The 24,282-nt window shown below is 34.9% G+C and overlaps 2 protein-coding genes across 2 annotated transcripts; one reads left to right on the top strand and one right to left on the bottom strand.

The window, feature by feature from the left end:
• Positions 1-16,542: 16,542 nt before the first annotated feature.
• LOC132631458 (agamous-like MADS-box protein AGL65) lies at positions 16,543-21,017 on the top strand. Its single transcript, XM_060347032.1, is given in 10 exon segments — positions 16,543-16,629; positions 17,990-18,141; positions 18,236-18,311; positions 18,313-18,425; positions 18,566-18,581; positions 18,677-18,738; positions 19,347-19,443; positions 19,955-20,082; positions 20,266-20,493; positions 20,495-21,017. Coding segments are annotated over 10 exon segments (1,131 nt in total). The 3' UTR covers positions 20,667-21,017.
• Positions 21,018-21,171: 154 nt separating this feature from the next.
• On the bottom strand, positions 21,172-22,691 carry LOC132632930 (chlorophyll a-b binding protein P4, chloroplastic). The gene is made up of 3 exons (XM_060349082.1): positions 22,404-22,691; positions 21,649-22,064; positions 21,172-21,565 (listed from the first exon to the last, which is right to left on the bottom strand). Exons 1-3 carry the CDS (start codon positions 22,607-22,609, stop codon positions 21,432-21,434), a joined length of 756 nt encoding a protein of 251 aa, XP_060205065.1. The 5' UTR covers positions 22,610-22,691; the 3' UTR covers positions 21,172-21,431.
• Positions 22,692-24,282: the final 1,591 nt, after the last annotated feature.

Here is a 24,282-nt window from a genome sequence, read left to right as displayed (position 1 = left end):
CAAGTGATGTTGCTTGACTCTGGATTGAACCTTGGAATAATTGCTTACTGTCTTCTGCCCCCCCTGAAGTGCTGCGTAGAAAACTTAGTCGTATAGGGACAGAACTGTAAAACGTCTCGAGTGTCAGCCTGTTTCTTTATTCAGTGTTATGTTTTCCTTAGTTGTTATTGGAATGTAAAAATCTGCATCTGTTTATTTTCTCGTTATCAATGGGCATTTTCTGTACTGGAAATCATGTTTCAGTTGTTCATCACACCCGTTAATCAAAATATCACTAAAGAGGGGAACAGACTTAGCAAAATTTCTCAGACTTAGCAAAATTTCTCAGACCATAGCAACTAAAATTATACTTTGGTCCTGCTATATCCAAAATAGTTTAAAAACTTCTTCTATGAATTACGTGTTTGTTTAGTTGTATAACTATCTTGTCTGTAGCAAACATAGTATCAGCATTTTCCAAGTACTGTAGATCCCTTTACTCTCGGATAAACCATCTTATTTTGGTCTGTATTGGCACTAGCAGTTGTTCACTTCATGAATGTGAAACTCATGTGCCCATTATGATGCGTATATGAGAATACACCCGGTATATACATGAGTCGTTAGTTTGGAAACTTACTGCCCATTTCATTTGTTTTATAAAACAGTAGTTACGGCTGAAGCTTTTGTTTTGGACTGGGTATTTCTTTGAATTTACATTATACATGTCTAGTCCTGTTCATTGATTATGTACTAATTCTTTTCCTTTCCTTTTTATGCATGATGATCTCGCATACGAGTCAAAGGGACTCGTCATCTTCCGCATTCGGCGTTGGGCAAAGCCCAACGTAATTTCTCTATCGAGTCAGCCCGTCAGCCACCCGCAACGACATACTAAAATCTGCTGGGCCAAGGCCCAACAGCAACAGTAGCACAGCAGCAGTCCTTAAAAATGGGTTGATCCCATTTAACCTATCTGCTCCTCCATTTTTTTTTTTTTTTTGTGCATTTAATTGGTAATTGTATGACTGATACTTTTACTTGTTTATTTGCTTAGATTAATTAAACCTTGGCAAAATTAGTGGGGTTTGGTTCTAGTAATAAGTAGTTAATCTAAAGAAAATCAACTATTAATTGCATAAGTTTAACTACTTATAATATCCATACTATCCTTTTTTCTATTATTAGAACAATTCATTTCAAAATAGTATGACTATATATTTTGAGGATCAAGGTTCATTCTTAATATCTTAGAAACTTTAAGACGCTACTATTCTTTACATTAGCGTTAGCTTTATCTAAAAATTGGCAAACTAGTTTCGACGAACAACTCTTTCACTTCAGGTTCTTTCCAACACTTAAGAAAAAAAAATACATATTGAAATACATATTTGTCTAGAATAAATCTTTAAAACTCTTATCAAATAACTCTTTTAAATTTTAGTCATTTTCTCCACATATAAACATTACATGTCCCACTTCTTTGGTTTATTTCTAACAAAGCTCTTTTGTACATTTACTATTTTCTACAAGTATTATTTTGAACAACGCTATTATACTTTCGTCTTAAAACCTTAACCACATTTATAAGTCGTATTTCAAAATAGCATTAAAAGTACTCTTTTATACGAATTATTATTATTTTTTACAAATTTTATTTTAAATAGCATTCTTACATATTTATCTATAACTTTAGCCATACTTACAAAATTACTTTCCTTTTTCCTATAATACTATATTTACATTTAGCCTAATTAATTTTAAGTCCGGTCGGTTAACCATTGTTAATGGGTCTTAAAGGATGCCTAATACCTTCCCTTTAGACTAATTGAACCCTTACCTAGAATCTTAAGTTTCGCAGATCTTAAACACAGTTAACTGTAAACATAACTTTAATAAACTTCAGGTGTCCTAATTCACCATAAATAATTAGGTGGCGACTCCTTAAAATAAACAAAAACAGGAATCTCCAATATGTCGTACTTCTACTTTAACACGGTTAAAATGGGGTATGACAAGCCATAACGAAAATAATCTTAATCTAAAAATACTAAGTCATGCTAAAATAAGTACGACTAATAAGTACATTAATTATATGACAAAGAAAAAATAAAATTAAGTTAAGTGTTTTCACTGTCTAAACCAATACAAAACTAAATAATAGATATCGAACGTTATTGTCACTCCTAGTATTAGAATTAATTTTTTTTTTGTTATAATTAGTATTGATTTAGTTTTGTTTTGGACTTTATTTGAGTTACGAACATATATGGGCTATAAAACTTATTAGATCATTCAAAATTAATTATGTCCAAGCTTGAAATAATATGTTAAAAAACAAAAACTATGAAAAAACTTAAGAAATATTTATAACTTATATTACAAATAAATATTTGTGTGTATAAAATATTTTTAAAAATTGTACTACATATGTAATGTCGGGTGGTTTGGTTGGGTTTGACTTTTTTAGTTAAAACCAAACAAAACCAATTATGGTCGATTTTTTTTTTCTCAAAACCAAACTAAGTCAAACCAAACCACAAGTCGAATTTTTTTCTCGATTTGATTTATTGGTTTTCTTTGTACATCCCTACTTTCTTCCTATTGGATTATCAGATGGGAAACATTGAGCTAGATTAGATTGATATTTTTCTTTTCTTTTTTGGATTAAGCATTAATTTGGTGACTCCTCTATACCTAGTTTTACAGATTTTGAGTATATATTTGTATAAGTTTTCACGAGTAAATTCCCTGGAAGGTCACCCATGAATTGAGAATTGCCTAAAAATATCATTTTTGTTTCTTTTAAGACTAGAATATCACCCAACTATCACTATTTTCCTCAAAATATACTAAACAAACAAAACTCTCATTCTCTCCTAGTTGACATATTATGTCACATAAAATTATATTTTTCTAATAATAAATCTATTTAACTCATCTAATTCATTTAACTCAACACAACTCAAAATCCATTTAACATCTACATATTACACCACTTCCCCCGTAATCATTTTTTTCAGTTCAGACCACTGAGAACATAATAAAAATTCCATTTTCTTCGTTATCTACATAAAGTATTCCATTAACCTCCTCAATTAGCTTGGCTCCGTCGATTGTGAGAGCAGGAAAATTAACAATTCCATTTTCCTCGTTTTTGCTCTATAGAGGAAATAATTAGACTAGTTCCTTACGACTGATCAAGAAGGAAAAATAGATTAAGCTAGTAACAAATTTTCACCATATGCCTTAACAAAACATATTCATAATCAAATTGTAGCAGCAACACTTCAAAGAAGCATGTCAAGTAAATTGTCACTGCTGTTATTCGTTACCCTTACTGATGGATACTGTAATTAGTAATTACAAATATGATCTTTTAAAGAGGTGGTTAAATTAGAGAAGATTAAATAGATTTCCGGAGCAGCCAAATTTCAAGAACAACTTTTTGATTTAAATCCAATCATTCCAAAGCTAAATTTACATCAGGCACAGGACAATATTTTCTCAAAATTAAAGATATTGGATAATGGAACTGTAAATTTTGTCTCATTGCCTGAATTTAAAAAAATGGTTAAGGGGAAAGTGGTGTAATAGGTAGAGGTTAAATGGGTTTGGGTTGAGCGGATTTGATGAGTTAAATAAATTTATTATTAAGAAAATAAAATTTTATGTGACATGGCATGCCAACTAGAGAGAACGAGTGTTTTGTGTGTTTAGTATATTTTGAGAAAAATAGTGATAGTTGAGTGATAATCTAGAACTAAAAGAAACATAAGTGATATTTATAGGCAAATCTCAATACATGCACTACTAAAAAAAATGCTAAAAAACGATAAAAAAAATCGATATTTGTGACCTCATGAGGTCGGTTTTGGAAAAAATGTGACCTCAAAACCGACCTCAACAATAGGTCCGGTATGGGCTGGTCGCAAATTATTGCCGACCTCATGAGGTGGCAAAAAACCGACCTCATGAGATCGGTATGCTTTTACACAGGATTCCTGATAAGTTGGTAAAATACCAACTTATCTCTCCTTTAATCTTATATTTTTGCTATGTTTGATTGAGAAAATAATGCATTTAATATCGTTTACATCTATTTTACAGGTTTTATGTGATTTAGAAGTGATCGGAAGAAATCAAGTGAAGATAAAGTCAAAAAGAGGTCAAATTGGACAAAAACTGCACAGTTTTGCAAAACTGTCAAAAAGGGACAGTTTTGCAAAAACGGGACAGATTTGCAAATTTCGAAAATCAGTGGCTGCTTTGGACATATTTTTGATTGCAGAATTGTGGGACTATAAAAGGAAGATAAGAGAGTAAATATTGACAGCTTTGACATTTCAACACAAGTCTTGGAGAGCTTTGGAGAACTAGAGTTTCATTCTCACACTTTGGAAGAGAAGATTTGGACTCATTTCTTCATCTCTTGCTATTTATTGAATATTTATGTGTGTAATATTTCATTTCAATACTTGAACCTTGTTTATGGAAGTATACATTGTTTAAGTTTGGACTGAATCTCTTGTTTTGCCTAATTTTATAATTAATAGAAGTGAGTTAATGTTGTTTTAATTATTCCTGTTCTTAATGTTTCTTAAGGGAATTGCTAACCTTAGGACTCGCCCATTTATTTCGGTTTAAACTTAAAAGAGACAAACTCGAGATTGGGAAAGAATAATTAACAAGAATTTGGAGAGTTAACCCTCATCTAATGGAAATCGACTTAGGGATAGGCGACACCACTTATAGCCATATTCGGGTGTTCTTAATGCTCCTAATTGCTTTAGAGATATTCAATTAGGTAGTCTAGTTAGTCTTCGGAAGAAGCTAATTTAGAGTCATTATCCGAGGCTAGGTAATATAAACTCACCATTATTTGTAAATCATCAAATACATGAGATCGTTACTTGAGCATAGTTTCCTTTGTATCTATTCTTGTGGTCATTGATCATTTTACTTGCTTTCTAGTTTAGTTTTAGCTTTGTTAGTTTTTAAATTAAAAACCAATATATTATCAAGTGTTTGGCTTAGCTTACGAAGCGATAATTCCTTACTTGTTTAAATCGCCTAGTATATTGTTCCCTGTGGGATCGACCCCGACTCATAGTTGGATAAATTATATTGCGACGACCGTGTACACTTTCTTTTTAAGGTATTAACGGCCTCATGAGGTCGGTATTTAATATTATTTTTTCATTTATTTTTTGAAGTTACTGACCTCAAGTAGTCAGTATATTGAAATTTTTATTTTATTTTTATTTTTTTGTGCTACCGACCTCATGAGGATGCAAATTTAATTTCTTTTTTAATTTTTTTGAAATAGGTACTGACCTCATGAGGTCACTAAAGTTTCTGGAGCACATTTGCGACCTCATGAGGTCGGTATTTAGTTTTCCAGAATTTTATTATTAAATACCCACCTCGTGAGGTCGGAATCTCTAAAAAAAAATTAAGAAAATAAAAAGGAGGCTTATACCGACCTCATGAGGTCACTTTTTCCGATAGGTCGCTTTCAACAGTTTTTTAGTAGTGATGGGTGACTTTTTAGGGAATTTGCTCAAATTTTCACTTATTGCTTATTTCAGTTTGCAGGAAGCTAAGTTTTATAAATATTGAGTCTCAAAAGGAGAGAAGGCCCAAGCGCTTGAGTGAAGCTAAGTGAAATGAAGATGACATCTTCCTTTCCTGTCCTAGATCTTTTTCCTTTTTTAACGTTACATGTTACAACGGTATTACAATTACAGATAATGATATACTCCCTCGTCTCAAAATTATTTGTCATCATTACTATAAATAATTATTTTAAATTATTTGTTGTTTTAAAAGTTCCAAGCACAATTAATTATTTTGTCATTAATGGAGATGACATATAAATAGATAAAACATTTAATAGAGAGACATTATAACTTAGAATAAATAAGAATAAAATTGGTCAAATACCCTATTAGCTAATATTTCTTAATGTACGTGTAAAACAAACAAAAAAATGACAAATAATTTGAGACGGAGGGAGTACTTAATTGCTACCTAGTACTACCTCAGTCCCAAAAAGATTGCCCTCTTTTCACTTGGCACAAAGTTTAAGAAATAAATGAAGACTTTTGAAATGTGTGATCCAAAACAAGTCTTAGATATTTGTGTGGCTGTAAATCATTTCATAAAGTTAAATTCTTTTTAAATATAGAAAGGGGACAATTTTTTTGGGACAGACTAAAAAGGAAAGGAGAACAATCTTTTTGGGACAGAGGGAGTAGTATTTTTTGAGAGCTCAAATATTTGACCTTTGTTGAATATACTTATAATAGGAAAACAGTTACTCCTATCTTCTACCTCGTTACTTGTGAGGCACCAAACGCATCTTTAAATAGTTAATGTGCGGCTGGTTTGAGATGTCTCCTTCTCTGAAAGCATACAAGCACTTCCTCCTCAGAATCAGAGTCTATTATAATCAGGGGCCGGAAGTCGGAACCACCTTATGTAGTTACGGATTCTGCCTGAGGGCAGAGCCACCAAATTCGGCATACTCGATAATTTTAGTGCTGATAGGAGTATATGAGAGAATGAATTACGAGAGAAAAAGAAAGTTACTCTTTTCAGAGAGAAGAAAGTTACTTCAGATATTAAAACTTTGTGGTTACGTCTAAAATTAATTCAAACATTTATTTATTTATAGTTGTAGTGCATATTCCTAAAGGATGTGTCTGTTATGAAAAGTCATCTTTCAATAGCTGTGAACAGATTCCTAAGATATTATAAATACCTTGTACTGCTTCAAAAAAGCATGTACAATTACAAATTCCTTCTCTTTTTCTCTAAATACTAATTACAAAACACAATTCTGTTCTTGTGGAAAATTTTAAATTACTTGCTGAAACTTAAGCTTCATAGTCTTTGTAAAATCCTGGAGGACTCTGCCACTATTCTTGCAGCAACGAAGTGGGAGATTTAAATTTCTTAAGAACAGAGATTACTCTACCAAAGCCAGATTATTTCTTTTCCACTTCTCAAACCTATTTTTCTATCGAACTTTGTACTTGTATTTTTAAAATTCATTTAATATGTATCATCAAAACCTAATTAGCAATTTGATGCTAGTTGTTCCCTGGTTGTCGTTCTGCATGGCTTATTTACTTTGTATACATTCTTCTTTTGGACCGATCAATTTGAAATAACATGTGAATCCAATCAGATTAGGTAAAGATCATGATGAAGAAGAAGAGAGAAAGGGGAAATAAGAAGCAGCCGTTAGTTCATAGAATCAAAGTTGTGTTCCCAATACAATGTAATGTCTTATTTATAGTTAAGCTGAAATGAATAATCTACCCTTTTAGTTTATTTACAACATTCTTCAACACTCCTCCTCAAGCTGGGTACCATAAAAATATTAAGTAATCCTAGCATGGAAACCAAATATTCATGTTGAACTCTGTTCAACCCTTTTGTAAAGATGTCTGCAGGCTGTTCAGTTGTATGTATATGCTCAGTATTAATCAAACCTTGCTGAAATCTTTCTCTTATGAAGTGGCAATCAATCTCTATATGTTTTGTTATTTCATGGAACACATGATTGGCTGCTATTTGAATGACCGCTTTGATATCACTGTGAATGCATACATGTAGTTGTATTTGTACTCCTAAGTCCTTGATTAATCCAGTTGACCATGTTAATTCTGACACTGTAGTTGCAATACTTCTATACTCAGCTTCAGTTGAGCTTCTTGAAATAGTTGTTTGCTTCTTGGACTTCCATGAAACAAATGATTCTCGCAGCTTTATTATGAATCCTGTCACTGATTTCCTTGAGAATGAGCAGGCAGCCCAATCAGCATCACAAAATGTTGTAACTATGTCTTTTCTGGTACTTGACATTAGAATTCTTTGTCCATGTTCAGTTTTGACATATCTTACTATTCTCAATACAACTTCCATATGTGATCTTTTTGGTTGTTGTAAGAACTGACTTAGAATATGTACACTGTAAGCAATATCAGGTCTTGTGACTGTTAGGTATAATAATTTTCCCATCAATCTCTGGTAACTTCCTTGATCTTCAAGTAGTTCATCTTCTTTGTAATTTGATTCTTTTCTATGTCCTTCACCTTCTTGATTGTTGGTTTCCTTGATATGCTGATCATACTCTCTAGTGGTAAACTTCACATTTGTGTCTATAGGTATGTTTGCAGGTTTAACACACTTAGTCCAGATTTTGATATTAACTCTAATGTATACTTTCTTTCATGCATTAGAATTCTCTTTTCTGACCTTGCAAACTCAATTCCCAAAAAATATTTCAACTTACCTAAATCCTTCATCTTGAGTGCTTCTTGTAAAGCAGCTGACTCTAGGATATCTCCAGTGATCAACATGTTATCAACATAGACTAATATAGTTATGATTCTTGTTTCTGTCTTCTTGGTGCATAATGAATGATTGAACTGACTTTGAACAAAATTGAATCTGATTAAGGCTTCTTGTAACTTTACATTCCATTGCCTTGGTGCCTGTTTGAGTCCATACAAGGATTTAATGAGTCTGCGTACTTGTCCGTTGTCCCCCTGACTCTTAAATTCTTATAGTAGATCCATGTATATTTCATCATGCAAGTCCCCATGAAGGAAGGCATTATACACATCCATTTGATGTATGTGCCAATTCCTAGCTGTTGTTATTGCCAAAACCGTTCTAACTATTACCATTTTGATCACTAGACTGAATGTTTCTTAGTAGTTTATACCCTTTTGTTGACTATATCCTTTTGCCACCAATCTTGCTTTAAATCTTTCTATTTCACCACTGGCCTTATATTTGATCTTGAAGATCCATTTACAACCAATTGGAACCTTTCCCTTTGGTAACTAAACTATTTGCCAAGTATTATTCTGTTGAAGAGCATCTACCTCTGCTTGCATAGCCTCAAACCATCTGGGATCTTTAACTGCTTCTGCATAAGTAGTCGGTTCAGTTATACTTGAAACAAATGACACAAAAACTTTGTATTTAGATAAAAGTTGATCATAAGACAAGTAGTTAGATAGTGCATAGGAAATGTCATTATGAACATTCAGTGATACAAACTTGTTACACCTCGGAAAATTTTGCGCTACAAAATTGTAGACAGCGTGGTACGAGCTCGAAAAAGAGTAAAGTCAAACAAGGATTAGGGATGAAGATTAGGTGATCTAAGTCTAAGAATATATACACATATGACATTTGGAGACAATATGGTGTGAATTGGTTCATATGTTACTTGACGAAAAGCCCTCATTACAGTAAGCTAAGTGGGGCCCGCACCTCGGGAGTTTTATAAAGGACATATGAAGAGACATATGAGTATTATATGGAAAGTTGAGCAAGTCTTAAGAAGGACCTTTAAGCTAAATATGAGCACAAGCCTTCAAAAGGACGATTTAAGAGAACATTTTCGGATGATCTGACTTGGAGGGGCCAAAACGATATTATAAGTTTCAAATTTGGAAAAACGCCAAGAATGAAAGTTGTAGATAATTTAATTATATTTCCAACCATATGTCGTGGGCCCTTACACGATGTTGGGATCAAGAATTATGATCTTTTTACTGAACGAAGGTGCAGACAAAAAAAAAGGGCCGGCGCAAACACGCTGAAGGAAAAGTAAGTCGGTCCAGGCAGAACCTGGACCGTTCTATAAAATGGGGAGACCCCTTATTTTTCAGCCAAAGACACCCAAAAACATCCCAACTTCTCTAGAAAATTCCCCGACCTTCTCACACCCACTTTTTAGCCCAAACCAGGTATAATTTCCAAATTCCGGTCCAGATAGCGTATAGTTATTGTTGCAGAATCATATAGCGGCGTGTTGTGGCCTAAACTTAGCGTGGAAAAGTGAAGATACAGCAATATTAAAGGGAGAAAGGTATGGATCTATTCCTATTTATGTTGATATTGGCTTATTTACAAAGATAGAACGATTAAATGGTTGTATAGTGAATTGATTAGTTATGGAAGTTGAAAAACATCGTGTGGGATGTTTATGGAATATATTGGTATGAATAATAGTGTTGTTGATGTTGGTATTGTTGTTATTGTGGTGTTGGTTGTTGAATTGAGAATTCGGGTTAGGCATATAAACAGAGGAGATGCTGCCCGAATTCCGACAGATTCTAAAGGGGTTTTAATTAAAGGCTTAAGACAAGTGTATGATGGTGAGCCTAATAATAGTATGAAAGATTTTATATGTAGATTACAAGTCAGGAGATAAGTGGGGAGGTCAATGAGCAAGGTTCCAGGTATGTTAAGGCTAAACCTTTCTTTCTAAGGCATGATTCCTTTGTTGTGAACCTATATATGACATCTTCAATAACCTTGTTTCTAAAAGTACCAAAGCTTACAGTTCTTGACGTTCTTGTGATATCCTTGAGCTTGTTTCATGGCTATTGTCGTTATTCATTGATGTTGATCTCATCTTATGACTTTGTTCCTTCAAGGTGAGACGTGTTCATGACGACGGTTCCATAATAATAATCCAACGAGTTTAGGAACAGGCTCTTAAGGAATGTTTTATAGGACATGAATAGAGTGCTAGTAGAGGATCCCTGATGAGGTACTTAAATGGTCGAAGAGAGGTTCATGTGGTATCTTAGTATTTGGTTGTAGCCTAGTCAAGTGGAAAGAAGTACTAATGACCTGAGTTGTGCTTATGAGTTTTATGTGATCATGTAGACCCTACGGTTAAGTGATGACCACGGGAAGGGCATAGAGATTACTAGTAGATGTTTAGTTATGATGTGGATTACAATTACCACTGGTCTACGACCGGTTGGGCAGATATGTGTTCACCACCAGGCTACGGCTGGTTGGGCAGTTATTACTACCGTGCTACGGCCGGTTGGGCAGATGTATATATTTACCACTGGACTGCAGCCAGTCGGGCAGTTACCACCGTGCTACGGCCGGTCGGGCAGTTACCGCTAATCAGTCGGGCAGTTGCGCTCTACCGTCGGGCAATAATCGGATGGGCGATTACCACCGGGCTGCAGCCGGTCGGGCAGTTACCACTGATCAGTTGGGCAGTCAGTATAGGATGATTTGTAAGATAAAGGCACAGTATTGTACATAGATATGGTTAAGCATGCGAGAGTATAGAGAGAGACATGTATCATATATGGATCGGGTTGCACGCCGCAACACATGTTCAGATAACATTTGATGATCAGGTAACCAGGACTATGGTAGGGCATACAGACCTAGTAAAGACTACAAGAAGATGAAGAGGTATGTATACATATGCTAGATTTCCATCGGTAGTTCAGAAATACCAGGTTGAATCTTATTCTTCTCATCTTTAGTATATGGCTATTTTGTTTCACTTTTCACCTTGCATACTCAGTACATTGCTCGTACTGACATCTCTTTGCTGGAGGCGCTGCATTTCATGCCCGCAGGTCTTGAGATACAGCTTGACGGATCTTTCCGAAAGGATACCAGCTCAGCAGGCAGAGTCGTGGCGCTCCACTTGCTTCGGAGTTGCCCTGTAAGTCAACATGGTTGTATATGCATTTACATAAGTATGGTGGGGCCCTGTCCTGTCCACTTTATGTCATGTACTCTCTTAGAGGCTCGTAGACAGATATGCATAGTTAGATATCTTATAATTATCTTGACTTATGATATGTTGTATCATTATTAAGGATAGCCTTACTGGCACGTGCACTCGAGATTAGTTTGAAAACGTAAGTATGTTATCTTTTGGGCTTGTGCCCCTATGGCTTATAGTAGCTTGGTCTTATGTTGCCTTCGAGATATAGAAAACGTGAGTTACAGTTGGTTCGCTCGGTTCCTGTAGGGTGCCGAGTGCTAGTCATGCCTTACCAAGGTTAGGGTGTGACAAAACTCTTTCATCCAACATAGTGGATGTTTGCCTCTGCTGGATTTTCTAGTTAATTATACTTGCTGATGTTGCTAGGGTTACCCTTGTGCTGCATTATGTAAGTTTATGACTTGTATTTGGTCTGGATTTTCTGCAGGTTGAACTTAAAGTGGTGCTTCTTGTTGTGGCGGTACTTCTCCTGATTGACTTACAGTATCTTGTATGATCCTCTCCTCCTGTCTGGTTCTTGTTACACCTGTACTTTCACCTGGTATTCATACTAAGTTCATATCAAGATTATTAGCACCGGGTATTATTCTCAGGTACAGGAATAGGAGGTCAGAAGATTGTAGCAGGATTTGTGAGATTTGAAAAATGAAATATTTCTTCTTTAAAAATGACATCTCTGTTTACAAAGAAGTTCTTATTCTCAATATCATACAATATGTACCATTTTTTACTTTCAGAGTAGCCCATATGAATTGTCTTTCTTGATCTTGCCTGTAACTTATTTATTTGTTGAAGGATCTTTGCAAAGTATAAACAACCCAAAATTCTCAAATGTATCAATGAAGGTTTTCTATTATTCAACTTCTCATATGGTGCGTAATTACTAATAACTTGAAAGGGTAACCTATTGATTATATATGCTGCAGCTTGAACACAATGTTCCCAAAACCTTAATGGAATATGAGCCTTAAATCTAATAGCTCTAGCAAGTTCTAAAATATGTCTATGTTTTCTTTCTGCTACTCCATTTTGTTGTGGAGTATAGCGACATGATTTTTGATGAATGATTCCTAAATTGGTAAACAGTTCAGTATATACAAAATTGACAAATTCTGTGCCATTGTCAGTTCTTATAGTTTTAACCATTACGCCATACTGATTCCTGAAAAGAGACAGGAAATTTTTGATAAGTAGAAAAACATTAGACTTTAATATTAACAGAAAAATCCAAGTGAATCTTGAGAAATCATCTACAACAGTTAAGAATGATTTATAACCATCAAAAGTAGCAGTCTTATATGGTCCCCATACATCTATATGTACAAGCTTTAATGGCCTGGAACTAACGGTGGTAATTTTAGGAAATGGCAACCTAGTTTGCCTGGCACAAGGACATAATGTGCACTTATTTAGTAAAGCTGTAATACTAGACATTGTAATAGGAAACAATTTTTGTAAATTTTTAGCTGAGACATGACCCATTCTTTTATGCCAAAGACTAAGATCTTCATCATTAACAGTTTCACTTGTAGAAGACAATCCATAACCAAAGATTTGTTCTTTAGTGAGTCTGAGTTTTGATCTTATGAGATAGTAGAGACCATCATCTTCCTTACCAATCTCCTTCACTTTCCCAGTGAAGAGATCCGGAAAAACACAAAAATCAGGATAAAACGTAACTGAGCAATTCAGTTGTCTGGTTAACTTTGACACTAATAGTAGATTAAATTTAAACTCAGGTATGTAAAACACATTTAGAATGTTGTTTCTAGATGATATAGCACTTGTACCAGTATGCTTAACATAAGTAACTTCACCATTAGGAAATACTATTTTCTTATCAATTTCTGGTTTAGTTAAGGTAGATTTATCTCGCAGTTCTAAATTTGAAGTCACATGATATGTAGACCCTGAGTCTATGATCCATTCTTTTGGATTATTTGAGACTAGCAAGGCACTACATGAACATGTCATGTTTGCAGAGTGAGTGAGATTGTTGAATTGAGATGGTTAAGCAGCAAGCTGACTTTGTTCCATCATTTTACAAATTTCAGCATACTGAGATGGTGTGAGTGTTGAGCCTTTAGTTCTTTGAAACTGAGAAAGTTGTTGTTGTAGAGAAACATTTGTTTGATAGTGGTTGTAGTCAGTGTTGGAGTTCATCATCCTCTGATTCATAGTGTTCACATTTGGAGGATTCATATTTTGACTCCGCTGTTTAGACACTGCATTTTGAGATGTGTGTGTACATTGTCCTCCTCCTCTCCCAAATTTTGTTCTGAACTTATTATCAGGTGATGAAATTTGTTTTCCCCTTTGTTAAATCTCCCATCTCCTTAATTAGATTTAGGATGATCTGGAGGATGTCCCACTAGTTTGTAACAGTCTACTTTGTAGTGACTCTTAAATTTGTAGTGATCACAAAAAGCATTGGAATTATAGTTGGGATTGTATCTCTTTTTAGAACCTCTGACCTTGATTTCCAGTTCTAGAATACACTGCTACAGCTTCGCTTTCACTCATTCCCAAATTCTTACCAGAACTTGATCCAAGTAAACCGGTAGAGTTGCTTGAACTAGCTATATCCCTTTGATTTTCATCACTTATTATCATAGAGTAAGCCTGATTCACACTTGGTAAAGGATTCTGCAATAATATGTGACTTCTTGCTTGAGAGTAGGACTCATTAAGAGCCTGTTTGGCCTAGCGGTTGAAAACTGCTTATTTTGAGAAGTGTTTTTTTTAAAAAAAAAAAAGCTTTTACACTTTTGGTGAGAAGCAATTTGTGTTTGGTTAATTCATTTGAAAAGTGTTTTTGACTACTTTTAATAAGCAGATTGTATTTGATTATTCCTTTTAAAAAAGTGCTTTTGAGTGTCAAATTACAAAAATGGACATGTATCAATGAACTTTACTATCAAAATTATTTTACAGAGAGAAATTATTTTAAACATCTATTATGAAAGAGTTTAATTTAATTATTACTTTTATTTAATTAAAATTTAATAATACATATTAAAATTTTCAATAACACATAAAAATATTAAATATTGATATAATATCAACACGATGATTTAAATATACTAAAAAATTACAACCAAAATAATATTCAAAATTATTCCATAAATTAAAATTCAACACAAAAATAAGTTGAATCATTCATACATCACAAAGATTCTCAATTATTTCATCCCTAATTTTATCACGCAATGTCTCCATAATAGTAGAAGATCCGTTTTGTAAAGTAGAATAAAGAATTATTAATTAGAAATAAATGGATTAGTGAGGGGTATACCTAGTAAATACGTATTAATGGGAGGTATATTTTTGTCTTGAAAAAAATAATTTTCTGCTTTTTTCAAGAAGCAGAAATTCCCCAACCGCAAAAAAATTGCTTCTGCTTCTACTTAAAAGCAGTTTTTCTAATTGGCCAAACACCTCATGCATCCAAAAAAAAGTGCTTTTTCACAAAAAAAAAAAAAAAAAAAAAAAAAAAAAAAAAAAAAAAAACACTTTTGGCCTCAAAACTGCTAGGCCAAACAGGCTCTAAGTCCCGTGAGAAATTGATATAGTTTCCGTCTTTGTACATACAGAACAAATTCCTTCGATTTGTCACAGTTACAACCAGGGACAGGAACCATAGATTCAAATTCATTCCACAATTCTTTCAATTGAGAGTAATAAACAGACAGAGGCTGAGTTCCTTGAACTGCAGTAGCAATTTCTTTATGTGTGTTAAAACATCTTGAATCATCTATTTTCTTAAATCTTTCTTTCAAATCATCCCACAAAGCTTGTTTATCCGTAGCATGTAGAATTCCACCTACTATATTGATATCTACAACATTCATAAGTCAAGAGAGGACTATTACATTTACACGTTCCCACTGATCCCACAAACTTTTAGGATAGTTTTCTTTCTTACATTTTCCATTTTCAAACCCTATCTGATTTCTTCCTAACAATGCAGTTTCATAGATTTACTCCACACAGTGTAATTTTCATTACCTTTCAATTGAAATGAAATTATCGCTATTCCACTTGCATCGGTGGACTGAAGATATAGCTGATGGTTGTAATTCAATGTTTGAGTCTGAGAATCACTAGATCCTGACGAATTGTTGTTTGCAGTTTCAACTCCAGTATTTGCCATTGAAATTGATGTGAAAGCTTGAATTTAACCTAATTTGATCGAAAATTTGACCGAAAACTTGAGCAATCTTGAGACCTCAACTGCGATTGAAATTTAGCAATTGAATTCAATTTTAAGACTCAGAATCACGAATGATTTCAATGACTCGCTCTGATACCATGAAATAATGTGTGAATCCAATAAGATTAGGTTAAGATCATGATGATGAAGAAGAAGAAGAGAGAAAGGGGAAAGAAGAAGTAGCCGTTAGTTCATAGAATCAAAGTTGTCTTCCCAATACAATGTAATGTCCTATTTATAGTTAATCGACTAAATTACTTAATTAACTATAAAGCTGAAATGACTAATCTACCCTTTTAGTTTATTTACAACATTCTTCTAACACAATTGCAACACTACAATTTTGGAATTGTATTATATTTTGGACGGTGACAAAAATCCATAGATGGCAAGTTTGTCAGGGACGGAATCAGTTCACAGGATGACTCAAGGACAAGTTCCAAAGTGCGTCCATATCTCTTTGAAAGTTACAGCCGTTAATCTAAAAATTCCTGTGTTACCTCTACTCTCGCTATGTATATATATGGAATGACATTTTTCCTGTAAAATCTCTTTCCCTCCGACGGCTGCATTTCTGATTGAGACAAGCAGGCGAACAACTCTTTCTATTTTCGTGAGTTTTCTCCCTTTCCGTTTCGTTCAGTCTCTATGTCCTCCCTTTTGGTAGTCAAGTGTCTCTTTTTCCTTTTTGAGTTTAATAGCAAAATGTTGACACCTGATGAGGATTCTGCACTATATATAAGAATGTTGTGTCTGGTTTTTTTATAGGATGGGAAGGGTAAGGCTGAGCATGAAGCGATTGGAGAGCGGTAGTAACCGTCAGGTCACTTACTGCAAACGAAGGACTTATATTCTAGTTTCTTTCCTGTTTCTTTGATCAGCTAGTATGTCATGACCCGAAGTGTCACATGCCTGGCACGGCATCACTCTGTTAGCAATATAATTAGAGAAGTGTGTTAGAGTCCCACATCGGTGTGGGATGATCTCCTTATATGGTCTTGGTCATTCTCACCTCACTAACTTTTGGAGTTGTGGTTTAACCGATGTGGGACCCTATATCTGTTATATTGGCTACGTTCCAGATGATGAGAAGAAGTAATTGATCTCCTTATATGATCTTGCCAATCCCACTGCCAAAGTTCATTACCGCGCAGTTGCTGGTTTAGATTAGTACTTGTACTTTGGTTCTAATTTCATGTAATTTTGCATTTCATTGACTAATGATCTATGAGGTTAGAATTGTTAAATAGCATCATTGATCTATTCATAGGGGGTATGTGGAAAAGCAATTTACTTTGTTGGTGACTGTTATCTATCTTCGGCAAGTTCCTGAAACTTCTAGCATCGCGCACAGGGCATGTAAAGGTCAAAGTACCTGGAATGAAGAGTTTTTACTCCTCTAGAAGATGATATTGTATATACATGTAATAGAGTTACATCTATTTTCAAAGCTTTACCTGCTATTTTCTACTGCTAGGATTTGATCACAGTTAGTCTTGAGTGGTGATTTGGTCCTTGTCTTCTTATTGGTCTGACAATAAATATGCAGGTCCTTCCAGTTTACAAAAAAAAGCTATACAGGTTCTTCATCATATATGGTGAACTATACTGCTATAGGATTATTCAATCCCTAATTTCTGTTGCATGTCTTCAGCAATTTGATGAAAGTGGCGGAAATGAGAATGCTGCGATGGATGTGTGGGCACACTAGGAGCGATAGGATTAGGAATGAAGTCATCCGAAATAAGGTTGGGGTAGCCTCAGTGGAAGACAAGATGCGGGAAGCGAGGTTGAGATGGTTTGGGCATGTGATGCGGAGAGATGCAAATGCCCCAGTGCGGAGGTGCGAGAGGTTGGCCAGTGACGGTTTCAGAAGAGGTAGAGGTAGGCCGAAGAAGTATTGGGGAGAAGTGATTAGACAGGACATGGCGCATTTCCTGCTTACCGAGGACATGACCTTAGATAGGAGGGTATGGAGGACTCATATTAGGGTAGAAGGCTAGTAAGTAGTTGCGTTTATTCTTTCTTACGAGTAGCTATGTTGCTCTATAGTTTCTTGTCTCGTGATTTCTGCGAGTATCTGTTGGTTTATATGGCTTATTTACTTTCACTGTTTTCATTTTCATAACTGCTTTGATGTGTTTGCCCGTATCTGACCTTTCTTATGCTTTCTCTTGAGCCGAGGGTCTTCCGGAAACAGCCTCCCTACCTAAGGTGGGGGTAAGGTCTGCGTACACTCTACCCTCTCCAGACCCCACGTTGTGGGATTAACTGGGTATGTTGTTGTTGTTGTTGTTGTTGTCTTCAGCAATTTTGATGAAATAATTGCAAAATTTGCTCGATTGACTCCTCAAGCAAGGGCAAAAAGGTACAAAAATAATCTTGCCTATTTGGATTAGTCTCATCAAATAGTACATAAGAGTCTAAATGACCAGTTTCTGATAATCTTGAACTTAAAACAGGAAGTTGGAGAGCCTTGAAGTAAGTCTGAGATTCATCATCAATCTGTTTTTTCCTCTTTCTATGGTTTGTTTTTATTTTCTTAATCCAGTTGAAAGTAATAACAATGCTAATGGTTACACTACAGACATTGAGGAAGACTTTTAAGAAGCTTGACCATGATATAGGTGTGCAAGATTTTCTCGATGCTAGGTATATACTTTTATTAATCAATTTGAGGATCTTTTCCTTCAAATATGTACCTATTGAAAACAATGGTTCTTTCTTCACATTTATAAAGCATTATGTTAACCGTCTACCTTGTCTTTTCTCCCTTTTCTCTTTTGTTGCAGTGCTCCATCAGTTGAGGTATGCTTTCTTTTACTCTCTCAACACCATTTTGGCTACGGTTGTAAAACTTAAATCTTGTGGATAATTTTCTTTTATATAATTGGTGCTGACAGGAATTGCAGAACCAAGTGAAAGTCTTGCAATCTCGGTTTACTAATATAGAAAGTAGACTGAGGTATAATTTTGCATTCCTTTTCTATTTCTAGTGTTCAAATGGTTCCATAAACTGACCTCTTTATCAACTGCTGATGATATATTTTTTGAAGTCAGACAGTAGCAAACATTTTCAAACTTTAGAACCTTCCCTCATTCCCTGTATATATGTTCTTCCGAAGTTTCTAGTTCAGAGCTGAACTGGAATTAGCTTTTCCAGTGATAGAAAGCCAATTTTTTGCAACTACAACATGTCCCTAGTTGTGATTCAGATCACTTTAAAAGTTGTGACCATGTGGAACTATCAACAAAATAAGTTGTATATATATATATATATATAATCTTATTAAGTTCTCTGGGCAGATAACATTTGTTTTTTGAATGTATTTGAAAGCTCTTTTGAGGAAAATCTGATTAATTCTCTCAGTTGGACATCCATGTGCAATTAATAGCATCCTGCTTGATTATAGGCCCAATTAACAATACTTTGTGCAATTATTATGGGCCCACCAGTTGCTTTAATCATATGCTGCTTCCATGATTGAGCTAATGCAGTTGTAACTAGAATTGGCTAAATGACTCATGTCATTATTCATCTTGTACTGACCTTACTCCTCTGCATCGTTGTAGCTGGTGGAGTAATCCTGATAAGATAAATAAGGTAGAAGATCTCGAGCTCATGGAGTCTGCACTAAGGGAGTCACTTAATGCAGTTCATGTTCAGAAGGTAATATATGAAATCTTTCCAAAAACTGGATTAATGCTACTATTTGGTTTTGGTGATACTTAGTGATCCTAGTGCAGAAACAATTTTTGGAGAACTCATAATATTGATGGACTATATACTTTTACATCAATATGGATTTTGGGAGACTTAAGGCTGCTCTGAACTACTTCGATTTTTTATGTATCCTTTGTCGGTTCCTCTAACTGTTCACCCTCCTTTATAAGAATGATTAGGTCATGGTGATCAAGGTTAAACTATATTGTTGACTTATCTGTTCATCTGAGCAGGAAATTGTAGGAAGACCCCTATTGTTTCCTTTAGATTGCACTAGCCAGGTGTCAAATCCCTTAGCTGCACCTAATTTTAATCAATTCTTCTATTTCTGTTTTACTCTCTTGTTTTTTTTTCTTTTTTTTGGGGAACAAGTACTCTCTTGCTTTTGTTGTCCAGGAAAAACAATATACCATGTGTAAATAGCTGAAAGATTTTGCTCTTCAACGTCGTATAACAGCTCCAGAACACGATGCATTTGCCTCTTCCTATGAGCAATGAACAAGATGGGCAAACCTCTCAGTGGCATCCAGCAAATAAAATCCAGCACATGCCATTCCCTGAGGCACCAAACATTCTACCCAAGGAGTGAGTATTAGAACATATTTATTCAGCACGAACATATTTATTCAGCACCTTTATGCTATTCCCCTTTTACAATCTTATTATTTCATGCTTGAAGTTACTGGATTTTGGTAATTGCCAACCTTGCGTGAAACAGCTCTAGGAAATAATCTTACAATCAAATTGATGACCGTTGTTTCTCTTTAGAAATATAGGGTACTCTGGAGATACATCCGTTGAAGAATCTTCTCATGTTATGGACCCTGGAGAAGAACTACAGCTTGATCAAGCAAGACAGGCCACAACTGCAATCCTAGATGACAGTGTGTTGGATGATCTAAATAGTATAGCATGCTTGAGGCATCAACTAAGTGAGCAATATTCATGCAATCCCTATGATAATCTTAATCTGCTGGGAAGTAAACTATGGGATCCTGAGTGAGGTCAATTTCAAAGGATATTTGGTGGATTATGAGATTCAAAGAAATTTTGACCTGCCTAGGTCTGTGGATTCAGTCAATAATAGTGCAGCTGATACCGTTGCTGTTCGGGGCTTTGATGAAAAATCATATGCACAGGTATTTTTACCTCTTTCCATTAGCAGTTAATTTCTCAACTATGTGACAGTTAATTATTGGAGAAACGAATAAATGGTCCATCTTACAAATGGACTTGATCTGCTCCATGCATGTTTCCTTGTTCTCTTTGATAGTTGAACATGCTGAATGCAAGTCTTATATTAGTCCATTAAACAAACCACCATCTCCAAGTATACTGTCATGTAAATGATCCTGTCTGGTCCAACATTTCTTACTCGGTCTTTTTTTTTTTTGTGTGTGTGTGATTTATTTCCTGCAGCAAGGAAACTGTTCGCATTGATTGACAGTCGAGATAAGTCGCCCTACTTGTGTAGAATAATCTATAATAGGTGCAAAGGTTGTTGATAGGTAATTATATTCGAACGTGTATAGGTGTTTTGAAGGCAAACCCTGTCACCACACATGGTGAAACTAGAATAAGAGCTTGCTCATGTATTGATCTGAGTAAAAGACCAATTTCACTTTGCTCAATAAATTACTGGGATTTGTTTTGCAATTGAGATGCAACTTGAGCTACTAAAAGAAAGTTTTTTCCCTTTACCAGATCCAAATCTCAATGAGCATCTAGAACTAGCTAAAGGAGGCTGTTCTTTCATTTTACATGCTAACAAGAGTGCAAATCACATTCTTTTGATGATCTAGTGGGATTAACACGGATAAGAAACGCTGTACATTAAAGGTTCCTTGTTTACCACAAAGCTCTATTCTTTATCAAAAACCATAACATGGTTACAAAGTACCACAATATATTCAATCCAGTTTCCATGAGGTTTTCTAGTTGCTGAATGTTTGGACAATGGTGTTGTGCCATGGGTCAGAGAGGTGCTGCAGAAGGTTGTCAAAAGGTCCCTTTCCAGTCACATTGTGCTGCACTATGAATCCCAAAAATGCCAACATTGCCAATCTCCCTGCAAATTATCCAGTTGAAAATTAGATATAGTCATTTAGAAAGTAAACATCCTTGTGGTAGTTATAGGACTTTAAGACTTACCATTAGCAAGTTCCTTCTCCTTGGCCTCTGCAGTTGGTGCAAAGTTGAGTGGGTTGAAAATACCACCAGGGTATCCAACTTCATTAGGAGGCAAGCTGTAGTTCTTGAAGATAGGGTCTTGGTTGACACTTCCTGGGTTCTTGATGTCTTGCCACCTTCTGATCTCGACGTAGTGGAACAAGATGAACTCGATCACAAATAGGGTCGATGAAGATGCAAAGTATTCTTGTTTTCCAGCATCATACCATTTGGGTACGTTAAGGATTCCGATGCTAGTGAAAACCTCAGGCAGCAGCATGCCAGCTACACCCAACATAGCCCAACGACCGTTCACCAGCTCAGCCTGGACGAACCATTTCAGGTTCTCTGGGTCCTCTGCAAGTCCCAATGGATCAAAGCCATTGTCTCCTGGCAGACTGAGACAAGCAACCATTCCGGTATTAGAGCAAGGTTAGTATTGAGACATAATACAATTAAGTAATTAAACGTGCGCTATTCCACTCAGGTAAGCTTTTAGATGAGTCACGTAATTTAACCTGATATTAGAGCAAACAAAAGGTCCGTAAATATTTTTTCACATGTTTAGCTCATAAAAAGAATCAGGTCTACACATAAGAGGCATGTTGTGACATAATAATTAAAAAGTGTGCATTATCTCTAAATGTTTAAGCTTTTAAATGTAATGGGCAGTTAGAAACCACTAAATAACTCAATTTTATAAAGGCAAAAGAACTTGCGATGTTGAATGTATGTACCTGCCATCAAGATAAGTAGGAGAGGCTAAGCCTGGAAGCCATTCACCTTTCTTAGCTTCAACCTTGAATGAGTTGTAAGATGAAGAAGTTGAGGGTCTAAAAGAGACCTCTCTGTTTAATTTACCAGATGATCCACTGAGGAACCTGGTTTTTGAGGCACATGGCCGGAAAATGGCTGCTGAAGCTTGTGTTGTAACGGTTGCCATTTCTCTGACTTGAAGAGTTAAGGTGATGTTGGGAGGTATCAAGAGAAATGGCAATGGAGTTAAGGTGAGTTAGACTCTGTATCTTTTGTAAATGCATTTGTATTGCCATTTCAAAGGTAGAATTGTGGCTCTGGTTCAATCTTGAAGAGTGACAAGTGGGACTACAAGATTTTAGGAATTGAACGGCTGGATTGGGTTGTGAATTTGATAGTAGCCAATGAGAAGAAATGGATCTTATCCTTATCTCTCCTTCCATATCCTTAAATCTGTTTCTTTGTTTCTGTTGGTTTTAGAAGATGATGAGGGACCCGAAAATTGCCACATAGATAGGAGGATTTTTAAAGAAGGGAAATGAAAATGGGAATGGAAATTGGGAAATCTATTAGTGGAAAGATCTTTGCCATGTGGAATGTTTCAATCCAATGAGGATGTGACAATTGGTTGACTCAAAGTTCGTCCTGGCAAAAGATATCTAACCTAGAGAGTTTGGTGGTTTTCACTATTCGGACTTGATTGAGAAAATAAAGGTTAAACGGCTACCTTTTGAGTCGTCAATTACACTTTGGCTCTCGTTTCAAATGTAATTAGAAAGCTAACATGTTTTAGTACGAAAAGAATATATATCGACAAATACACCCAGCTAAAACACAGAATAAATCCAACACATGGTGTCAGAATTTGAAATTTCGATAAGTGGGAGTTTAAAAAGTTTATGGACTTTGAAACTCCATAAACAAATCACGGGATTTGAACTTATAAAGATTTAAACTCCAAAAATTTCTCATCAAATTTGTTTCAATGAGTGAAATAATGAATTTTAAAATAACTATCACGAGTAAAATAATGATAAAATATATATCGAGTGAAATAATGTGAGAGTAATAGTCTCTACAAGTTGAAACTCCATGATTATATTTGGTATTCGAACAAGCGTTGCTATAAATTGCTGTAGGAAATTTTGTTTTAAAAGTTCTGTTGGAACTCTAGCATAGTATGTTGGAATTTCACCTATAGGGAAATTTCGAACTCCAGCTTAGTGTGATGGAGTTTCACTTATAAAAATTTCAAAATGCAGCAAACAATATCGGAGTTTCCCATATTTTAGGTAAGGATATTGTTGTCCAAAGATTTTGTTCGCACTAAAAGTGGTGAATGTTGAATAATTTTGATATAGTGGTTAAAACTTGGGAGAACTTTCATAAATACAAGATATATAAGAGTTAATTATATAATATACAACTAATTTAGATATTACAAATTGTGCAACTTAAAGCTAAAAACAAGGAGATTACTTTTTGTTATGAATAAAAAACTAAAAATAAGGAGATACCTTATATTAGTGTAACATAATTAAATGCGTATAAAAACACAATAATTGCTTACCTAAAAAGCTCCAGCACTATCTACTAACAAGCTAATTCATGAATTTTAACCAAAAAAAAAAAAAGGTTAATTCATGAATAAAAGAGAGAGAGAGAGTGTGTGTGGATATAATATATGTTATTGTAGAGTTGAATTTGTGAGCACGTTTAGTAATATATTTATATATTAGGTATATTGCAATATTATATACTATATACACAAAAGGTATCATTATATTATATACTACGTATAATATACAAACTTTAATATACTAATTTCTACTATTATATCCACAAATATTTTGTTATCAT

This window comes from Lycium barbarum, chromosome 3 (assembly GCF_019175385.1).
Source record: "Lycium barbarum isolate Lr01 chromosome 3, ASM1917538v2, whole genome shotgun sequence".
Classification (NCBI taxonomy): Eukaryota; Viridiplantae; Streptophyta; class Magnoliopsida; order Solanales; family Solanaceae; genus Lycium; species Lycium barbarum.
Note: the sequence above shows the minus strand (reverse complement) of the source record. Positions and strands in the feature narration are given on the sequence as shown.